The sequence below is a fragment of the Ipomoea nil genome, unplaced genomic scaffold (genome assembly GCF_001879475.1).
Source record: "Ipomoea nil cultivar Tokyo-kokei standard unplaced genomic scaffold, Asagao_1.1 scaffold2926, whole genome shotgun sequence".
NCBI classification, from domain to species: domain Eukaryota; kingdom Viridiplantae; phylum Streptophyta; class Magnoliopsida; order Solanales; family Convolvulaceae; genus Ipomoea; species Ipomoea nil.
In genome coordinates, this window is record NW_017619354.1 from 1807826 (window position 1) to 1829044 (window position 21219).

General features: G+C 34.4%; 2 protein-coding genes across 9 annotated transcripts; one reads left to right on the plus strand and one right to left on the minus strand.

The window, feature by feature from the left end:
* Positions 1-2418: 2418 nt before the first annotated feature.
* LOC109162075 (phosphatidylinositol/phosphatidylcholine transfer protein SFH3-like) lies at positions 2419-6867 on the plus strand. 5 transcript variants are annotated; one of them, XM_019310740.1, is made up of 13 exons: positions 2419-2751; positions 3103-3184; positions 3346-3604; positions 3685-3784; positions 3888-4154; positions 4246-4323; positions 4409-4510; positions 5148-5197; positions 5300-5399; positions 5555-5707; positions 5830-5917; positions 6002-6369; positions 6447-6867. In XM_019310740.1, the coding sequence occupies exons 2-13, from the start codon at positions 3160-3162 to the stop codon at positions 6540-6542; spliced, it is 1686 nt and encodes a 561-aa protein (XP_019166285.1). In that variant the 5' UTR covers positions 2419-2751; positions 3103-3159; the 3' UTR covers positions 6543-6867. The 5 variants fall into 5 exon arrangements, with proteins under 5 accessions (XP_019166285.1, XP_019166287.1, XP_019166288.1 ...); XM_019310742.1 differs by having other exon boundaries at positions 3109-3184; XM_019310743.1 differs by having other exon boundaries at positions 2421-2751; positions 3108-3184; positions 5833-5917.
* A 143-nt stretch (positions 6868-7010) lies between these two features.
* On the minus strand, positions 7011-12157 carry LOC109162074 (phosphatidylinositol/phosphatidylcholine transfer protein SFH8-like). 4 transcript variants are annotated; one of them, XM_019310734.1, is made up of 15 exons: positions 11988-12147; positions 11749-11878; positions 10765-11068; positions 10137-10236; positions 9776-10042; positions 9617-9694; positions 9430-9531; positions 9269-9318; positions 9047-9146; positions 8870-8959; positions 8668-8781; positions 8430-8568; positions 7649-8040; positions 7442-7516; positions 7011-7280 (listed from the first exon to the last, which is right to left on the minus strand). In XM_019310734.1, the coding sequence occupies exons 2-15, from the start codon at positions 11780-11782 to the stop codon at positions 7260-7262; spliced, it is 1866 nt and encodes a 621-aa protein (XP_019166279.1). In that variant the 5' UTR covers positions 11783-11878; positions 11988-12147; the 3' UTR covers positions 7011-7259. The 4 variants fall into 4 exon arrangements, with proteins under 4 accessions (XP_019166279.1, XP_019166282.1, XP_019166280.1 ...); XM_019310737.1 differs by having other exon boundaries at positions 8430-8562; positions 11749-12157; XM_019310735.1 differs by having other exon boundaries at positions 7649-8034; positions 11749-12157.
* Between the last annotated feature and the right edge of the window lie 9062 nt (positions 12158-21219).

Genomic DNA, 21219 nt, shown 5'->3' on the forward strand with positions numbered 1-21219 from the left:
ATACAAGGGCATTTTAGTCTATTTAATTTTAAGTGTTAATTTTTATTTTTTTTTGTCCTAGATTTATTGTGTCATTTCATTCTTTGTCATTTTTTTTAGAAAATACTCGTTGGTCCTAACATTATTGTGACATGACAATTTTTCGTCATACGTCAATAAATATATTTAAATAACATTAAAAATGACGTTATTAATCATTCAAAATTTCCCTTTTTCTTCTTGGTAATAGAAGAATACAAAGGTTCAACATTTTCAAAAAACATATACACTAATCATATATTCATTGATAGCATAAATAATCAATAATTCATTCATATCATAATGATGCAAAAACTGTTATATATTCATAAGTCTACTACAAAATTTAAAAAGGTGTAATTGAGAAAACATAAGTCTACTTCATGACAAACCTACAAGTCTACTTCAAAAACATTTTAAATGAGTATTGTTAGGGTGGCTTCTGAAGTAGTGTTGTTGAATTTTTATGAAATAAACTTTTGCACTATACTTGAGGTTTGTCATGAGTAGCTAGACTTGTAATTTTTTCAATTGCATTTTTTTGGAGTTGTAGTAGACTTATGTATTAGTAACTGTTTTTGCTCCATTATGCTATGAATGAATTATGAATTATGAATTATGAATTATTTATGTTATCAATGAATGTATGATCAATGTATATGGTTTTTTGAAGATGTAGAACCTTTGTATTGTTTTATTACCAAGAAGAAAAAAAAGAGAGTTTTGAGTGGTTAATAACGTCATTTTTAATGTTATTTAAACATATTTGTTAATTTAGCTTGGACAAAAAGGTCACGCTACAATAATGCTAGGACCAACGATACATGGATGTTCGAAAAAAAAAAAGTTAAAAGTGGAATGTCACATAGTCTAGGATTAAAAAAGGAAAAGGAATTACAACTTAGAACTGAATAGATGAAATGTCTTTGTATTTAATGTCATTTAAACGGTTTTGTTAACGAATGACAAAAAATGGTTATGCGACAATAATACTAGGACCAAGGGGATAGTTTGAAAGAAAATGACTAAAAGTAGACTGACACCTATAAATCTAATACAAAAAATGGAATTAACTAATTTAGGTTGTTGGTCATCTCACAGGGCGTTTGGTTGAAGGAAATGAATTTAAATTTCCTTCCCACTTAATTCCCACATAATTCCAAAGGCCACAAAATTCCCTTGTTTGGAATTAAAATCCCATGTCTCCCCTGGGATTTTAGGAAGAAAAAAAATATAGTGATGAGTCAAAATTACCCATTCATTTTTTAACCTAAAATTAATGCCTAACAACAACAATGAACAATTTTGACTTTATACTACTTATTCCCTTTCAATTCCCATGTATACCCAACATTGGAATTGAAATTTCCAATAATTCTATTCCTGTAAACGAAACACTGAAATTTAAATTCTCACTTTATTCCTAGTAATTCATCTCCCATGGAATTACAATTCCTTTCCCAAGTAATTTCCCATCTCCAACCAAACGCCCTGTCAGCTGCTGAGCATTAATGGAGGACACACTTTTTTTTTTTAATATTCATTAATTTAAATCATTGATCTAAATTTGATCAATACCTGACATCTAATCCCAGTTTTTAGATCTGCCCCTGAGCCTAGGGGTTGATGTCTTCACGTCATGCACCTTTATATGCATGTATGTATGTATATGTATATGTATATACAAAACAATGTATTTTTTAAGTATAAACTAACTAAACTAGTCATTATTATATATCAAAAATATGTGTAACTTCACAAAGATATTTAGATATTAATAAGAACATTGTCATTATTGCCAGTTGGTTACAAGGTTGCGTTGCAGTAGTACTAGCTGCACTTATATTAGTGGAGCACCACAAAGCAATTGACATTTATTCCTCAACTGTAAAGGATAGGTTTGTTGGAATGTCTTCATCATCATATCATTCCAACGAACACATTGAGATCCAAGTAAAGATGTGCAAATTTTGCCACTTATAAAATCTTTATAAATAAATAGCATTGTTAACGTGACAAAGATTATTTATTTTAGGTTAGTCATTCATTGTAATTCCATCTCAATCAAGCATATCATAACTGATTGTCCAATCCAAGGTAAATTAAAGTTAATCCTATGCTTCATTGACCCGACCTTCATATCCTGTTTGAATACTATCATAAATGGTGTTGAAAAAAACGCTAGGCGCCCGATTTTTTATTATTTTATTATTATTTTTTTTTAAGCTGGGGTTCGGCTGCCTAGACTGCCTAGGCGGCCGGCTGTAGAGGAGGCCAATTTCGGCATTCCTCAACCCTTAATATTGTTAAGACATGAGTAGCATGTGAGATTGTAAATGTACATATATATCAAAGCTTTATACTATTTGCTCTGACAAAGATGGCAAATTAAGACAAAAGAGAACAGGAATATTTTGAACCAAACACTTTCCTTGTACTCATGTGACTTGTGACTTTGCTTCTGCTCCCTTCTACTGTACTACTGTTACAGTTATGGAGAAATGCAGTTATGGTTTGAATAGTTGCATGAAATAAGAAGATAATGGAGGCCCTGAAATGTATCCATCTGGCAATGAAAGAAATAGAATAATAATATGTAAAAACAGGAAATAATATATAAAAGCATTATATTGAGACCGCAGCGCAATTTGGTGAGGGGAATGAATAATGGTAATGGGGATTTAAAGGAGAAATATTCCCCATTTCTCAGAGTCCTTCACGTTCATGTCACCGGTAATAACTTCCCTATTTCCAGCTCTCTCTTTTGTCTTCTTTCATCAAACCTTCATTCCCATGATTCAATTCACGTAATTTTCAATCTATCTTGTTTAATTTATTTCGTTTTCCCATTTTTTGTTTTTGTTTTCTGCGTATGATTTCTTGGATAGATGTTTTTTTGTTGTTTCCCACATGGAGTTTAATTTTTGTGCATTTTAAGGAACTTCCTTCATGTGATTGGCGGCCACCATTGTCGGAAGAATAATTATTAAAAAAAAACAAAAAAAGGAGCTTGTGATTGAAGACATGATTGCAGAAATCATTCAAAAATGTTTTCTCTGTCTGATTATTGATTGTTTTGAAAAGTGCAGGCAATTTCCGAGAGAATTTAAGAATTGAGGGCCACAATATTGATCCAGTGGCATGTCAGGACCTCCATCCAAGCCAAGTAACAATTCTCCTTTCTATTTGGTTTAGATTGTTGATAATATTTACGAGCTCAGAGTTTTAGTTGAGATGGAACACATGTTTCAATTTGGTATCAGAACCAGATATAGTATTGATAGATGGGAGAATTGAATAAGAAGAGATTGATTTGTGTGGTTGCAGATATGGAGAAGATGGAGTTAGAAACTTCGGAGGAGAAACAGACGAGGCTGAGGTCGATCAAGAAGAAGGCCATTAATGCTTCCAACAAGTTCAGGCATTCATTTGTGAAAAAGGGGAGGAGAAACAGCAGAGTGATATCAGTTGTGTTGGAGGACGTACACGATGCCCAGGAAGTCAAGGCAGTTGATGCCTTTCGTCAAGCCCTTATTCTCGAAGAATTGCTCCCTGCAAAACACGACGATTATCATATGATGCTAAGGTTATTATATCCATCCATGTTCTGATCTTTCACATTAGCCTCGATGAATGTTCTTCGTTTTAATGATATCATATGTCCAGGTTTTTGAGGGCTAGGAAATTCGACATTGAGAAAACCAAGCAAATGTGGACTGATATGCTCAAGTGGAGGAAGGATTTTGGTTCTGACACAATAGAAGAGGTATTTCTACTGAAAGTCTAAGCTGATAGTTGGATTGCACATTTATGTTTATATATTACATATATGCTCAACCAAATTGCACACTTTTTTTTTTGGGTATTAGGATTTTGATTTCAAGGAGAAGGACGAAGTGCTTCAATACTATCCTCAAGGGCATCATGGGGTTGACAAGGATGGAAGGCCCGTGTACATCGAGAGGCTCGGCCAAGTCGATGCTGCAAAGATCCTGCAAGTCACAACGATGGAGCGCTATCTCAAATACCATGTCCAGGAGTTCGAGAGGGCCAGCAATGACAAAATGCCAGCTTGTTCTATCGCGGCCAAAAGGCATATTGATCAGAGCACAACTATTCTGGATGTGCAAGGAGTGGTATGTTTAACGTAATTGCAACTTGCCAATTTTCATTCCCAAGTGAAAATCGTCGTTCTAGTTTCATGCCTGCCTATAATGCTTCATTCAGGGATTGAAGAACCTCACCAAGTCAGCAAGGGAACTAATCCAGGCCATTCAGAAGATCGATGGTGACAATTACCCTGAGGTATACATATACATACTTGGCTTTCTTAATGTTTAAGGTTTCTGGATCTCCTATGTTTACTATAATGTTCTGTTTTGGTGTGTAGACGTTGTGCCGTATGTTCATCATCAATGCTGGATCTGGATTTAGGCTTCTGTGGAATACTATCAAGTCATTCCTTGACCCCAAGACCACTGCTAAGATTAATGTAAGCTGATATAATCTGCATTTCCCAGACAAAGTTTGTTTTTTGAGCTCATTTTGTCAGGCGGAGGCCTAAAGGGTCAAGTCCAACACCAGGTGACTAGGGGATTGTTGGGCAGAGACCCTACCCTTACCCTTAAAGGGTCAAGTCCAACACAAGGTGTCAGGTGACTAGGAGATTGTGGGCAGAGACCCTACCCTTAAAGGGTCAAGTCCAACACCAGGTGTCAGGTGACTAGGGGTTTGTTGGGCGGAGACCCTACCCTTAAAGGGTCAAGTCCAACACCAGGTGTCAGGTGTCAGGTGACTAGGGGATTGTTGGGCAGAGACCCTACCCTTAAAGGGCCAAGTCTAGCACTCTGCTTTTTGAAAATAAAGTTGCGAGCTTTTGGCATAGTGATAAGCGCTTGATCCTAACAAGTGGTATCAATGCACAAGTGTTGGGCGGAGGCCTGAAGGGCCAAGTCTAGCACCAGGTCGCTAGGGAATTGTTGGGTAGAAGCCCTTAAAAGGGCCAAGTCCAACACCTTACCTTTCGAAAATGTACCAGAGCACAAGTGATGTTACAAGCTATCGCTTTTGACGTAGTGGTTAGTGGTTGATCTTAACACATTTAATTGAATCTTTCGTTCTTTCTTAAGGTTCTTGGCAACAAGTACCAGAGCAAACTGCTAGAAATCATTGATGCGAGGCAAGTAAAACTACTTGTACCATTCTGTTCCTTTGTGTAACAGTTTAAATTCGAGCAGGTTCCGTAAAACTGTTTGTACGAATTTATTTTGTGTATAATCAGTGAATTGCCAGACTTCTTGGGGGGCACCTGTACTTGTGCAGATATGGGAGGATGTATGAGATCTGATAAGGGCCCATGGAATGACCCGGAAATCATGAAGGTACCATATACATATAGAGTCTCGTTTCGTAACGAAATGGAATTGGTTTGAACTGAAGGATGCGTTGGGTCTCGACTGAAAAAAGTTAAGCTGATAGTGAGACTACACATTTACGTTTTTTTATATATTATACGCTCAACAGTTTGGACTTTCAGATGGTTCGCAATGGCGAGCACATGTGCTCACACAAGGTGCTCGTTCAAGCTGACGAGAAAACAATCTCGGAGGAAGAGGGAAGTGCGAATTCGAAGAAAACTGTTTCGTTCCAGTTGGAGAATTCCAACAAGCTTTCCACGGTTCGGGAGGAAGTAAGTTAGTTGCTTCTATATTGCTGTGTTGAAGCCACAGGAACTGGAAATGATCGTATTTCGATCTTTTTTTGTGGAGTATATAGTTTACTTGTTTAACTGGTTTGTGTGAAATTGGGAAGCAGATGAGCCAGCCTAATAAGGCACAGGGCAAGGCTCTTGATGCAGATTGGCCTAAGGCAAAAGATTGCAACTTTGATGGTGCAGAAGGTATATAAAAAGTATTAATTTTGCTTAAAGTGGTGTCAAGAATTGTTGGAATGAATTACTTTTTTGTTTTTTGGGCACCATTAGGGTGTTACCCTGCCCATTATCCTAGCAGGGTGGAAGAAAGAACAAGCACGAATTTTTTCTCGGGAATGATGGCCTTGGTGATGAGCATCGTCACCATGGTTCGAATGACGCGAAACCTGCCAAGGCAGCTGATGACAGACGCCGCCATGTCCATGTACTCCCCGGGCCCGGGTGCTTATCAGCTGCCGGAGCCTGGCATCTCTGCGTCGGAGTATATGAGCATGATGAAGCGGCTGAGTGAGCTGGAGGAGAAGGTGGTTGTTCTCAGCAAGAAGATGCCCTCCCTCCCACCCGAGAAGGAGGAAATGCTGAACAATGCAATGAGCCGCGTTGATTGCTTGGAGCAAGAGCTTTCTGCTACCCGAAAGGTACGGTCTACGTTCTTGTTCATTGGTGGCGCGACGATTATTAGTGATTAACCTGTCGTTTTTTTTCACGTTTGAAGGCTCTGGAGGATGCTCTTGACCATCAAAAAGAGCTTTTGGCGTACGTCGAGAAGAAGAAGAAGAAGAAAAGGAAGTTCTTTGGTTGCAGGCTCTAGAGGGATATATATGATGCTCTTAACCAGAAGAAAAGGAAGTTCTTTGCATTCTGAAATATATGAATCCTCCAGGGAAACTGAAACACATCTAGTAGACATTATAAGTATATAGGAAGCAGATGACTCCATGCTCTCTCTCTCTCTCTCTCTCTCTCTCTCTCAGCCCCAGCAAGGCAGCAACAATTGATCAACTTTGTCGATTTTGTAACCAACAACCTTAATAACGCTGGGCTGTTCCTCGAACACTGTTGTTGTATCATGTATGTAGCTTTGGTTTGAACCAGTTTTGGTTTCACATGGACCAAATATGCTGTTTATATATATATATGATATGAGATTCGTCTTCTGTGTGCAAATGACATTTTGTATAAATAACATACATATATATACAGTAATTAGTTTTATTTTGATTTTCCATGTTGAAACAAAACTCCCCTAAACGACAAGAACATGAAACTCAGAATCCAATCAGTTGAGACTTGCGATTTAATTGCATTCATTTTAAGAACCCAACAAAAATGTCTTCAGTACAATTTCCTTTTCCCTTGTTTTGTTTTGCACTAGTATTTTGATTCTTACATAAACGAAAGGTACACACTATTGACAGAAAAATCCTCGGCATCCAGGATTGGTTCACGGAACATTTACGTGTGATAAAACGATGAATCTCAATCGAGCTGAGCTAGCGTGATGGAATCTCAGCACCCGAGCAGGATCTTACATGCAGAACTTCTTTTTCTGCACAAGGAAAACAAATATGTCAACACACAAAAATTTAAGCAATATGTATAGACAATTCAAGAACAATCTCGTGTCCATGATATGCATATCTACATCTGTGCACCCTCGACGAGGAAATAAATTAATAAAGAAAGTTATAGGGGAATGATCAAACATACGCGAAACCTGGCTTCTTCTTGTCGGTCAATGTATGCAAGAAGTTCCTCTTGCCTCATCAAAGCTTCATGTAGAGCCTGCTCAAAACAAAACAAAACAAAAAAAGATAGGATCTTATTACTTCAAATATAAGATTGATTGGTTGACAGCAAATATTTCAATTATCACAATTGAATTGAGATGAGATGCCATGCTCACTAACTGTTTACCTTCTTGGTTGCAATTAACTCAGCTTCCAGGGCATCCACTCGGCAAACAGCAGCATTTAACAATTCCTCTTTTTCGTAAGGCATCTCCGATGGCTTTTCTTGAAGTGTGTTGACTCTCTCTTCAAGTTCACCCAACCTCTTCAGTACAGTGGAGAGTAGTTCAGGTTCTGTAAAGGTTGGTGTTGGTGAAGGGGGGCGAAACTCTTCATTTGGAATCGTGTCAGAAGCATCAGCTCGGTGTGGCACAGAGCGAAGTTTTTTGGTTGTGCGAAAGGCAAATGAATGCAAAAGCATGAAGACAGTTGTGAAGAACGCCAATAGAGCACCTAATATCCGAGCAGAAAGCCCTTCTGGACTCTTTGGAGAACCCGGTGGTGGAAGCATCCCTGAGCCTGAGTTAGGGAAAATTACCAAAAACCATTACAAAAATATAAAATAACAGTATAACATAAACCAAGAACCACGCCAAGCACCTTGTGCTCATATGGCACATCTGTGGCTCCCCTTGAGGGAAGGTCACAGGATCGAACCCCGGTGTAGGGTATTGACTCTTTGAGCTGCAGTAGTTAGAGAAAGTATAGAACAGATACTACCCTCTAATAGAGTCAATAGTATTCAAAAAAATAAACCAAAACCACAAAATGCTCAACACAGGAAGGATGTATTTAGAATACACGTTTGAAGATGAAATAACTAGATTATATGTGAAAATTTCACTCGTTTTATTGAGCTTGTTGAGTTGCCAAGAAAGATAAGTAAGCAGTATGTTGTATATTCAAACCTTTAGGAGTGCCGGGCTTTTGAAAAGGTTCTTGCTTCTTCCATCCAGAATCAACAGCCTTGTCAACCATGGGAACATATTCATCATATGCGGAAAAATTGTTAGGATAGCTTGTTGCCCCAATGATCTTTGCCTGTTTCTTAACATAAGTACAATAACAAGACATAGAGGAATCATCAGATGAGGCAAAGTAAGAAACATACATTCTACTCGGTCAAAGGACAAAATAGAATAATACCTCTTCACGAACAGGAGTTAGGCGAAGATGTGAATAACTCCTTGTAGCTTTTGGTGAAGCAATGTCTTCAGCCTCGGACCCCGATTCAGCAGTAGATGTGTCACTGAATTTTACCTGGTCGGAAATGGGAAACACATGGTAAATCTGACTGAAATCTGATATATGACGCACCATAAATACAGTAAGAGAATAGGTGCCATACCATTGGGTAGCGAGGTTTGGCATAAACTACCTTTCCTTCACTGTTTAAAACTTTAACAACCTGTTTGCAACGACGTGCTTCACCAACCATCTGATCATATAAGAAGCAATGTTATGTTCTCATGACCATAAAAATATAAATGGGGAATGAAGAAAGCTTTCAACACAATTGTGAAACCTTCAGTATCTGTGGATTCTTCCATGGCCCTTTATCAGATCGAAGGCACCCTCCCTGATCTGCACACGTGCAGTTTCCACCCAGAAAATCTGGCAGCTCACTGTGAAACAGTTTGGCATATTAACACTATCTTTAAGGAGAATCCAAGAACTGCCTCATGAAAGCAAGAAGCAAAAACAATTAAAGCTACATTTGAAGTAGAAAAGAACTGATCAGATTTACCTAGCATCTATTAATTCAAGCAGCTTGTTCTGGTACTTGTTACCAAGAACCTGAAAAGGGAGAAAAGATAACATGCATTATATATTGTAAATATAAAACCAAATTAATATAGAACTTTTCCAGTGTCGAACAGCGACACTGAAGAATATTGATCAACATACATGAATCTTTGAAGTAGTCTTGGGATCCAGAAAGCTCTTTACAGTATTCCATAGCATCCTAAATCCAGGACCAGCATTGATAATAAACATTTGATGGAGTGTCTGCCAAGGACAAAAACAAAATCATTATGATACCCAAAATTATCAGAGCCTGATATTACTAGCCAATTAAGGAATAGGGACATACTTCAGGATAATTGTCCCCATCAATCTTCTGAAGACGCATGATGAGCTCTCTTGCGCTCTTAGTAAAGTTTTTCAACCCCTGTAAAATTAACAAGAAAGAATGTAAAAATTTATAACAAAAGGGGAGGGGAGCAAAAAATAGAAATATAATGCAACCTACCACTCCTTGAACATCCAAAATTGTTGTGCTTGAATCAATGTGCCTCTTTGCAGCAATTGTGCAAGCAGGAAACTTTATGGCAAAGCACTTCTCAAACTCTCTTACATGATATCTTACATAGCGGTCCATCGTTGTGACTTGCATGAGCTTGTTAGGATCAACTTTCCCTAATCTTTCAATGTATATCGGCCTTCCCTCCTTATCAAGACCATGGTATCCATGAGGGTAATAGTTCAAAACTTCATTCAGCTCTTGGAAGTCAAACTCCTGATGAATATCAGTAAAATAATATTCAGACTGAAACTAAGAGTTGATGGAAAAGCTACTAGTGCGGACTCAAAAAACACACAGGGATAACTACCTGTATGATTCTATCAGCACCGAAGTCCTTCCTCCACTGAATCATATCAGCCCACATGCTTTTTGCTTTCTCAATGTCAAATTTCCTTGCTTTCAAAAACCTGCAGAAACAAATCAAAATTAGAGAATCACCTCACTGTAGACTGATTGTTGATTCCAAAAAAACGTATGTGTACATCTCTGCTCTCCCTTTGCATTGTGTCCTACATTTATAGCCCAGGTCCCAAGTAGCATATCTGCTACTTCAGAATTAATACCACTTTGGTCCTTCAAATATATTGACATTTCCCAAGGTCATCCACTTTTGGTCTCTTGACTTTTCCAAATCAACAAAAATCAATCCAACAAGTCTGAAATCCCCTCACTTTCACTAAAATTTATCCTTCTTCAAATTGATAGTTGAGGACTAAAAGTGGAATTAATTCTACTACTCCGTATTCATACAAGTTTTGTTACTTTTGGCAAACTGTAATAGATAAACAAGAGCTATTATATGAAGCTGGAATTTATATATATATATATATATATATATATATATATATATATATATATATATATATATATATATATATCAAAGAACAAAACTGTATGCATTTACATAAGTTAGTTAAAGGGTAATGGCATATCACCTCAACATCATGTAATAATCATCATGTTGCTCTGGCAGCAATTCATCCAAAATTAGTGTTTGCCTAAATGAATCAACTGCCTGTAGTTCCTCAGCATCTCGAATGTCTTCAATTGAGACAGAGCTGACTCGCCCATCACTCTTTCTTCTGCTGCTTTTTTTCTTGAGAGAGTGCTTGAATTTTGTTGATGCATTCAGTGCTTTCTTTTTCAAAGAACCAATTCTTGTCTTCCTCTCATCCTCTGAGTTCTCAAAATCAGATTTTCTTTCTCTTCTCTCATCACTGCCAGAAGAGCCCTCAAAACCTATCACAAGTAGTAAATGTTATATTTTACCTCTCCAATATTTATTTACAAAAACATTTTTGAAGTCCAGTATATTTTCACATCAGCACAGAACCCTAGAGGTAAAAATAAGCATTAATCTTCCATATAGGCACAGCTTATGCATAAATGTCCATGAACTGAAGTAGAAATCAAAGAATATGAGCCATTTCTTTAAACACATGGAATTAATTCTTACTCTGACTCTGTTCATTTTGTAAATACAATGCTTTCTACTAGTAACCCATTAACCTTCACCCCACCCCCATTCTTATGGGGTAAGCTATAGTAATAAATGAGCTCGGCATTTACAAATCATAATCGGTCATGGTCAGCAAAAGTGAAAAAAATAAGAAAAATAAATAGCTAGGTCCTATGATTCCCCAGCAGCTATGGAGCATGATTCCCGAGAAAAACAATGATTTATCACTGATAGATCCACAATTCCAGAAGAAATCCATCCACATTCAAGAAAGAACGCCTCAAAATCGAAACTTTCAACACCCCACACCCCGACGCGCTGAAACTACTCGTTCCGAGCTCAAACAACCCTAATTTCAGCACAGCAAAATTTTCTCCGGCAAATACACCGTACTACCAAGAATGCAACACAAAATTGGCAACAAAAAAAGGAAAAAAAAATTGAAGCAAAGTGAACTCACAAGGCCTTGCAAACCGATCTAGAGGTCCAGACATGGCAGCCGCGGATCACGAAAAACGGAGAAGAAAAAATCTGAATTTAAGGAGTCCAGTCCAAAGAGCATCACAATTCCACAAAGCCAAAACGTAAAACTGGAAGAGAGAAGAAAACAAAACTTGAGGAGAGATTAAAAAAGGGGCTTAAAGATTCAGGGAAGGTGGAAAGGCAAGAGGCCAGGGAGGGTTGATCTAAGAGCGCTACCGTTGGGAGTATCGATGTTGATCCAACGGCAATAAATGAATCGATGAAAACGCAAACAAAAAAGGAGTAGAAATTGATGCGTGAAAAAAAGGGTACGCGTGGTGTTAGACTAGAGCGGTAGTAGAGGGTAAAATACGGTGCAAAAAGCGTAGGTCTCGCCGGACGGAGTGTCGGCGCATCATAGGGGAGGAGACAACATCATCTTTAGCTGTCCACCGTAGGGCCTAGATAGGGGGTGTGGGTCCGCCATGTGTCTCATTTTTTTTTTTTTTGGGTATATCCAAAATTTTTACGGTCAAACATAGTGACTAATCTTATCGCTGAATTGTATGCACATCTTTTAGATGGGATAACTAATTTAAAGATTTAAAGTTGTTCCATTTTCAAACGTCATGTGTCTCATTAAACAAGGGAAAACACTTCATGACTTTAGGTCGAAAAAAAATTTGATGTACCCTCAAAATCTTACTCTTAATTTTTACTCTCAATTTGAATTTAAATTTAATTGGAGGACGAAAAAAATTAATAGATAAATATCATGGCCCCTTATTAAATTGAGCAATCAAAACATACTAAATCATAAAGAGTACAAATTGAGAGTACATATATAATTACTCATTTAGGTCAGATAGTCTACCACTTAAATTAGTCATGCGGAACAAGAGAAAACACTTTTGTCCAACAGGATAATTGAGTAGACAAAACATTATTTTTGTATCAGAATATCACAAATTTTACTATTTGCACAATAGTAAACTTTAGTCGATGTATCATCGAGTATATTTTTGTCAGTATAGGTACTTGTTAGTTGTTATATACGGAGTATATATTTTTAAACTAATTTAAACAAATTAGTTTTTGACGTTGTATATAAAAATATAAAAACTCTAACCTGTTTGGTTTGCGGAAAATATTTGAGGAGAAATGAAATTGAAATTCCATGGAAAAGAAATTACTGGGAAGATTAATTACATTGTTTGGTTGGTGAAAAATAAATTACTGAGAGTATTGATTCCATTGTTTAGTTTGGTTTGGAATTGTAAGAAATAATTAGTATAAAAACAATTATTTTTGTATCAGAATATCACAAATTTTACTATTTGCACAATAGTAAACTTTAGTCGATGTATCATCGAGTATATTTTTGTTAGTATAGGTACTTGTTAGTTGTTATATATATATTTTTAAAACTAATTTAAACAAATTAGTTTTTGACGTTGTATATAAAAATATAAAAACTCTAACCCCGTTTGGTTTGCGGAAAATATTTGAGGAGAAATGAAATTGAAATTCCATGGAAAAGAAATTACCGGGAAGATTAATTACATTGTTTGGTTGGTGAAAAATAAATTACTGGGAGTATTAATTCCATTGTTTAGTTTGGTTTGGAATTGTAAGAAATAGTTAGTATAAAAACAATTATATTCCTACACAATAATAACAACAACAATAATAATGGTAATTAAGAAAAGTTGGTGAGAACATAATTGTCCTATTTATTTTTCATGGAAAACAAAATACCAAGCGGGGCCATGAAAAATGTTTTTCTCATTCTTGAAAAAAATATTTTCCATGAACCAAACAAAGGAAAATCCAATTTTCATCAAATTCAAAAAAAAAAAAAAAAAAATCCAGCAAACCAAACACCTTTTAATGGGAATGAATTATTTAATGACATTTATGTGTTTTGTATTTAATAAAATATAATACAATGGGACAATCTCTTATCGAGCTGGTCGGATAGCTATTTTTGTAACCACAAGATTTTAAGTTTGATTTCTCGTAAGAATTATATGATTTACCTCCTTATAATTTTTTGTGTTATTTAAGGTTACAATACATACTTCAAGCTATAATTTTGATAGGAAATCATTTGAGAAATTTGGGGGAAAAATCGGAGTTAAATTATAAGCATAAAAAATAAAATTCCTAAGATATAAATACGTAAAACTTTTCAAACCAAGTGAAATTTTCTGCCGAAAATAGCTTTAAGAAAAATCAAATAGGAGTACTTTTTTTCAAAACTGACCGAATTTTCCTTAGAAAAAGTTAAAATAAATATATAAAAGCCACACAAAAAAAAAAAAAAAAACCAATTTTTAAAGCAAAGCGTGGGATCCGCAGGGGGGAAAGGAATATGCACGCCGTACTTTCGCTTAAAATACCAAACTCTATTCTTTAATTTAATCCAGTCAATACCTTGCACAGGAATATGCGTTTTCATAATTAAGAAAAACCGGTCAAATATTGTGTACTCCGTATTAGAATATCCTTAACAATTGTGATTTTTGAAGAGTTTTTTAGATGTGACTAGAAAAGAGAAGATGGGGAAAAGACAAGGGAGAGAGAAAACAAAAAGAAAAAACAAATCTGACAACAACAACAAAAAGTATAATGTCTTTACACGCCCGCTGGACGCGCAAATTGCGTTGAACGTGTGTAATTTGTGCAGCTTTTTCTCCACACGGCTCCACATTTTTAGACCAAAAATCCCTCCTCCTGCAAACATCTCATTTATTCTCTCTCATCACCCGCTCTCTTCCATATCATCTTTGTTTTCTAAAAAATCCACGAAAAACTACATGCTCTTACATACTTACACGATTAAATGAATATGAAAAAGTTAAATTAAAATTAATTTATAAATATAGAAAACTTAAATAATTGTAAAAATTATTATTGCTACGGTTTACACAAACATAATTTCTGTTCTTATTTAGATCTGAGCATCAAAAAATTATTTTGATCCTAATTTTCATGTGATGGAGGCCGTTAGGGAGTTGGTGCATCGTGATTGGGAATGAAATATTTAACACATTCATCGACAAACCATATTGCCTCACCTGGTTTGACAATCAGCGATTAGCATTTTGTATTAGCAGATAAAAGATAGCGGATTGTGTTAGCGAGTTTGACCAACGTATTATATTAGCGGTTTATAAAAAAATGTTTAGTAAAATTAACTTTTTAATGTTAAAAGACACAAAAAGACATTCTTAATAATAATAATAATAATAATAATAATAATAATAATATTTTTTTTTTTTAAAGTGATGTGGAATCAAATTTCTGATCCCACATCAAAAACAAACTAAGGAGAGGGCGTTGAGCTCCTCATTAAAAGGGGAACTCAACGCCCCCTTATGCATCCCAGCCCATTGATTCCCACATCGGATGTGATAAAGCCTAAGGCTTCTCTTTGAAACAACGGTTAAAAAAAAAAAAAATAGAAGTATTAAGGCGTTTTGGGCAAATGCTTAAAACGCTAGATTTTTTTATCCTCCGTCTCAACGGTCAACACACTAAGTGGTAGGGGATTAGCCCGAACTCTCAACCTCATGCTTAAGTGACGAGATGCTAAATCACCATGCCAACCATGTTGGTTACTCAAAACGCTAGATAGAAACGCTGCTACATGCAGCGTTTCCAAAATTAGCGGGTTTGGAGCAATCCGTTGCTCCAAACTGCTGTACTAAACAGTGACTTTGGTGTTTTGATCACGGTCAAAACGCCAAAGTCATCAAATCCGTCAAAATTTTGACGGATTCGCTAATAACCAAACATGGCCTATAATGAAATTCACAATCTTCTCTTTCTATATGAAATTGAAGCGACTTGGTGATAAATCAACAAACGATATTTTAATATACACATAATTTATTTTTTTACTTTTAAAATTAAAACCAATTTAATTTATAAGTATCCATGCACAATATGCTGACCGAATTGAATGTACATATTATGTATATTTTTTTTTAATGTTACTGACTCTATTACAATATAGTATCTTTTATATATTTGTTATGTATACATATTCTATTACTTTATGCATGATAATAACAACACCGAAAGCTACGTTTGGCATGCCATTAATTTTGGTTAACAATAAGTATGACTCTTTAGCTCTTTATCCCTCTAGATCTGAACAAAAGACAAACAACCATCATTCCGATAGAAGCTTTTGCTTTATTAATAATGTTTTTTTTTATAGAGGGAATAATAATGACGTAATTATCACTTTATTGCAGGTAGATGGTCAATTTAGGTAGAAGGCGAGACTCGAGAGCCTCTTTTGACTTTGGCTTTTTCTTTGAGCAATCATTTGAGAATGGACAAAAGAAAAGAAAAAAAAAAAAAAAAAAAGAAACACTAACAAAATTAAATATGAAATTTCAGATTATATTTTACTACTCCGTACTTAACACCACATGTTGTATTGTTGTATCACTCCAAACAAAACTACAAAATGATGCAAAACATTATGAGTATGTATTATCATGAAAACCAAAAGGTTAACCCATTTTTATTAATAAAACAATTATTTTCACTTTTAATTTTTGATGCACAACTTTTAATTTAATTTAATTTTTTGTTACCACATTTGATTGTTTTGACCAAATCCCAAAGTTCATCATATCTCCAATTTGAGACCACACTTTTTATCTACAAAAGTTTTGAGATATTTATAACGGATGCAAAAACGACGTCGTTTTATTAAAAAACGTGCATCCCACTTTTAAAAAAATCCAGTTTCGATTCCCTTCAATAGCATTATGTTGTTCATTCATTCTGGAATTTTAATTCATAGATTCTGAAATTTTAGTTCATAGATTCTGGATTTTTAGTTCATTGATTCTGGATTTTTAGTTCATCGATTCTGGAATTTTAGTTCATCGATTTGGAATTTTAGTTCATCGATTCTGGAATTTTAGTTCATTCATTCTGGAATTTTAGTTCAAATTATGCACAATATAATGTTGTTGCTGGGAATCGAAACTGAATTTCTTTTTTAAGTGAGACGCGCATTTTTAATAAAACGACGTCATTTTTGCATCCGTATGCACCATGTACGGATGCAGAGCATAATTTGCCATTCATCAAGTTAACAGGCCGGAAAATTCATATTTGGGGGCGGGCCAAGTTATTAAGAAAAGTTAGAATATCAACCGGCATCAATACTAAGCGTACATCATATCATTGCTCCCCTACGTGGGAGGTTTAGGTTTCGAGCCTCAGTGTAGGCATAGATTGTATGGGTATTCCCCTTCCTTTGTAATAAAAGTATATAAATACAAGATAATATATGAGATATTGATTATATTGTCACTAAAATATTACAGCTTTGTAATAACGTTAGTCTAAATAAATATTATTTTTTGTTTAAATTTCTCTAATTCTTCTTAATTCTTTTTTGGGTAGCATTGTCATTCTCTTCATCTTCCGTACATGTCATTTTTTTTTTTGTAGTGTGTCATGTGCAATTGGGTTACTGGTGGTAGCATAGATGGATTCATCGTGCAATGAGATTATGGTGTAGGAAGCTTTAGATTTGCCTTGACGTGTATATGATTGGATCCTAGTTATACTATTAACTCTTTATCTTACAAGCACCTATTGATATTTGGTAGTGGTAATTTTTCCCCTACATGTTTCATGCGTTGTGAAATGTGTGTCGTAGGTTATCATGTGAAAGTATTGAACACATTAAAATATTAATATTTATTATATTTGTATAAATACTTGGTAAATAAATATATATAACATATTTCGTATTATAACTTTGATATTTAATTACAAGATAATGTAAAAAGAAGACAATGGACAATGTAGTGGATATAATAAATTAATAAATTTGAAGGTAATGAATCTTTGAATTGTAGAAAATAAAGATAATATAACTAATGAAATGATATCTCTTTTTAATTTTTTTATAATGAATATTTTTTTTTTAAATAAATGCATTATAGACATCTAATTCTAAATTAATTAAATGCATATGTATTATTTTTTGTTGTAACTACTAATTTATTTATTAATTTAATAAGAGCAATAAAGTGGCGTACATACTTTTCATCAACAATAATGAAATCATTGTTTTTTTTTTTTTAATTTACATTCGTTGTTGAGAAAATTTGTGTTGAGAGTTTGTCCATGACAATTGTTACAATTTATGTCAATAGAGGATGATAATAAATAATTCAAAATATATAGTTACAATAGATATTGTTATAATGATATAGTAAAAGTTATTTACAAAATTTTTTAGAAGTTTTCATGCATTGATAAAATTCTGATGTGTAAACTTGTTCAATTGGAGCCAGTGGGATGTCAACATTATCAATTCATTGGAAAATGGTCCTATTGTTTTAGAGTCGAGGCGTAATTGTATTTATGATCAACAACTTTGTAGTTAGGTCGCGCAGGTCTGATAATGATGTATATATATCTTCTTCTATGCTAATTTGTGCCCCAAGGTGATAAGATGTTAACTAGATTGCTATCCTTATCTGCAGTTTGCTAAAATATTTATAGCTCTAGGTAACTTAGTTACAAGTGTATTTGCAGTACTATAAAATTAAGTTTTTTATTTCATTTTGTAAGTTATATGTTGAATGTTATGTTATTTCTTGATGCCATCTAGGTTGATGTTAATCTCTGCCGGTTTTTAATGAATATATGAAGCTTCAATTTGATAGTTGCATTATTTATCTTCACTCTTGTTATTTAATCTTGAAAAAAAAAGTTACATGTCTTGTTATAATGTATTGTGCAGATCCGCTAGTGATTGCAATATGAATAACATTATCATCTTTGTTCTTTTTTTTTTTTTTTTTTTTTTAATTCTTTTCTTTTCTTTTACTGATTGATCAACTCTGAACCTTATTTTTCTGTTTAAGAGACACTTCAAGTAGTTTCCTTCTTCCATTGCCTTTCAGGTCAATATTCTTCTTGCTTCTTGAAAGGAACACTTGAGAATTTGGCTGAGATACAAAAGTTACTTGATGAAGATTTACATGATTTTCCACTTCTTTCATTGCTCATTAATTTTATGTCATTTGGGGAGGGCTGAATTTCGCAAGTTGAACCCAACCCTAAGGGCCCACACACTCCGACCCGACAGAGCATTTGGGAGAATGTAAATCATAGTAACTCAACTAAACATGAACCACAGAGGCTAGACCGCTCACTGCGCACAAAGAACCCCCCTCACTTTGAGAGGTAGCTCCCGCACTGCCGCTGGTGAAACTCGATCTTTAGTCATTCTTCCAAAGTTTCAACTCTATGACTAGTTGAGCTGCCCAGGCGGGTGGTGAACAGATATTCTTATTACAATAAAATGTTGATCACATTTATTATCTAGTTGGCCACATTTACTTTATGAAGCAAGTATTTTAGCTAGACTAGATATGTTAATTTTCATATCCACTACGCTTTATTGTAGAAGGAAAAGAAGATCTGTCTAACAGCGGGATGAGAGCATCCACAATGGTTGGGGAGAATTGGGGGATAATGTAAGAGTGATTAGGAGAGAATGTGAGAAGGGAGAAAAAAAAAACAAAAAAAACAAAAAACAAAAAGAAAAAATAAAAAAATAAATAAAAAAGAAGAAGGGTCAGGCGCGACGTTCGGCGCGCCTGACGCGCAGTGCACGCGCCCGGCTGTGGACTTGCTGTGCGCCAAACGCGCACAGCAAGTCAGATATGCTTTCTCTCTTTTTTTTCTTGGTTTTCGCAATATTTCTACCATTGCAGATGAATTCTCCTTGAATTAATTCTCCCCTACATTAGCTTTGCTCCCCACTAAAAAAAATGAATTCTGAAATCTTCCCATATTATCCACAAGTGTGGATGCTCTGAGCATTCACAAGAAGCGAGCAATTGCTCGTTACAACTCACAAGTTGCAGCTGATATTTTGAATGCTTTAAGGTTCTCTGCTTGTGAATTGTTATCTATTCTTTTTGGAGCCTTCTTGAAATCTTTGACATCTGCAGGTATCTTTTTAATTATATCTTCTCATTTATTCTTCTATTTTGGATAAATTTCTCTCCCCTTTTATTTTGTATTCATTTCAAACAAAAACTAAAATGAGTTATATAGGCAAAATCCAAAATAGTTATTGGTTGTAAATATAAAAAAACAGTTTATTATGCAATGTATTATTGTATTAAAGTATGAGGATTTTAAGTATTATCGTGTTTTGATGATATTATTTGCATTGTGTTAAAAATATCGTGTTTAATTTGATGATAGTGTTGTTGATAGATAAATTGTATTATGGAGTACTATTGATATGGATTTTAAGATGTAACAGGTACAGGATTATTAAAAAAAAAAAATAGAGCTTTTAATTAAAATAAATTAAACATTAAAAATTAGGACTTTGTGGTCTAATGGTATCTGGGTTGGACTTTCATTTGGAAGGTTGTGAGTTCGAGCCTCATTAAAGGTGTTATTGACTCTTTGTGTTTTAATAAGTTGAGAAAGTATATGAACAGATACCCGCGACCATTTCTAGGTGCGACGGTAGCTTTCCGCGAGCATGTACTAGTGACCGGCAAAAAGGTATAAACATTTTTCAATTAAATTATTTGTTTTATATAGTTCAATTTATAAATATCAACATCGGTAATAAATTTACCAAAGTTTTACATTGTGTCCATTAAAATCACAACAAGCCATATAAAAAGATGTACGCAACTAACAATCTAACAACAAGCAATCACATGAGTATTTAACAATATATATATATATATATATATATATATATATATATATATATATATATATATATACACTAGTATTTGCCCCGTGCGCTGCACGGTATGTAAATTAAAAAGTATTAATTGTGTGGTTGTTATATTATAAATTGTGTGAAATAATGCGGTTATAATTTATAACATATAAATGAAATATGTGTGGGAATTCAACAAAAATAATATATAAATGGTATATTACAAATAGTTGCAATTAATGTTATGGTATTAAAAAAAAAAAAAAAAAAAACTTATCAAAATTACAAATTATTGAAAACATCATGATATACAACATTAGTAATGTATCTAATTACATGATTTCAATAAATATTAGAACGAACTTAATTTTGTATACAATATAACTTATAAAATATAATGTCATAAGGATTTTAAGTACATAATTAAACAATTGAATGTTTATTATGTAATTTATTAATTTATTATTTGGAACTACATTCGATGATCCTTATGTAAATAAATACTATGTATACATATAATTTAACTATATATATAATTTTTTTTTACCATATTTCGAAGTTGGGTAACTATATATATACATAAAATATACGGAGTATAATATTATATATTATATATTACATATAATACATACATATATTGTGGTTGGAAGGAGTTGGACTGCGATTCTAGAAACCACGCCACCTCTGCTCTCATTCTTTTGTATTTTTACTTGCAAGCAA

Bases quoted from the DNA above. Each gene is read 5' to 3' on its own strand.
- LOC109162075 (XM_019310740.1), top strand. From the start codon at position 3,160: ATGTCAGGACCTCCATCCAAGCCAA. The intron at 3,185-3,345 runs GTAACAATTCTC...GTGTGGTTGCAG, and splicing joins AGGACCTCCATCCAAGCCAA to ATATGGAGAAGATGGAGTTA. The intron at 5,400-5,554 runs GTACCATATACA...TTGGACTTTCAG, and splicing joins ATGACCCGGAAATCATGAAG to ATGGTTCGCAATGGCGAGCA.
- LOC109162074 (XM_019310734.1), bottom strand. From the start codon at position 11,782: ATGTCTGGACCTCTAGATCGGTTTGCAAGGCCTT. The intron at 9,532-9,616 runs GTATGTCCCTAT...TGTCCTTGGCAG, and splicing joins ATGGGGACAATTATCCTGAA to ACACTCCATCAAATGTTTAT. The intron at 7,281-7,441 runs GTATGTTTGATC...TTCCTTGTGCAG, and splicing joins AAGAAGAAGCCAGGTTTCGC to AAAAAGAAGTTCTGCATGTA.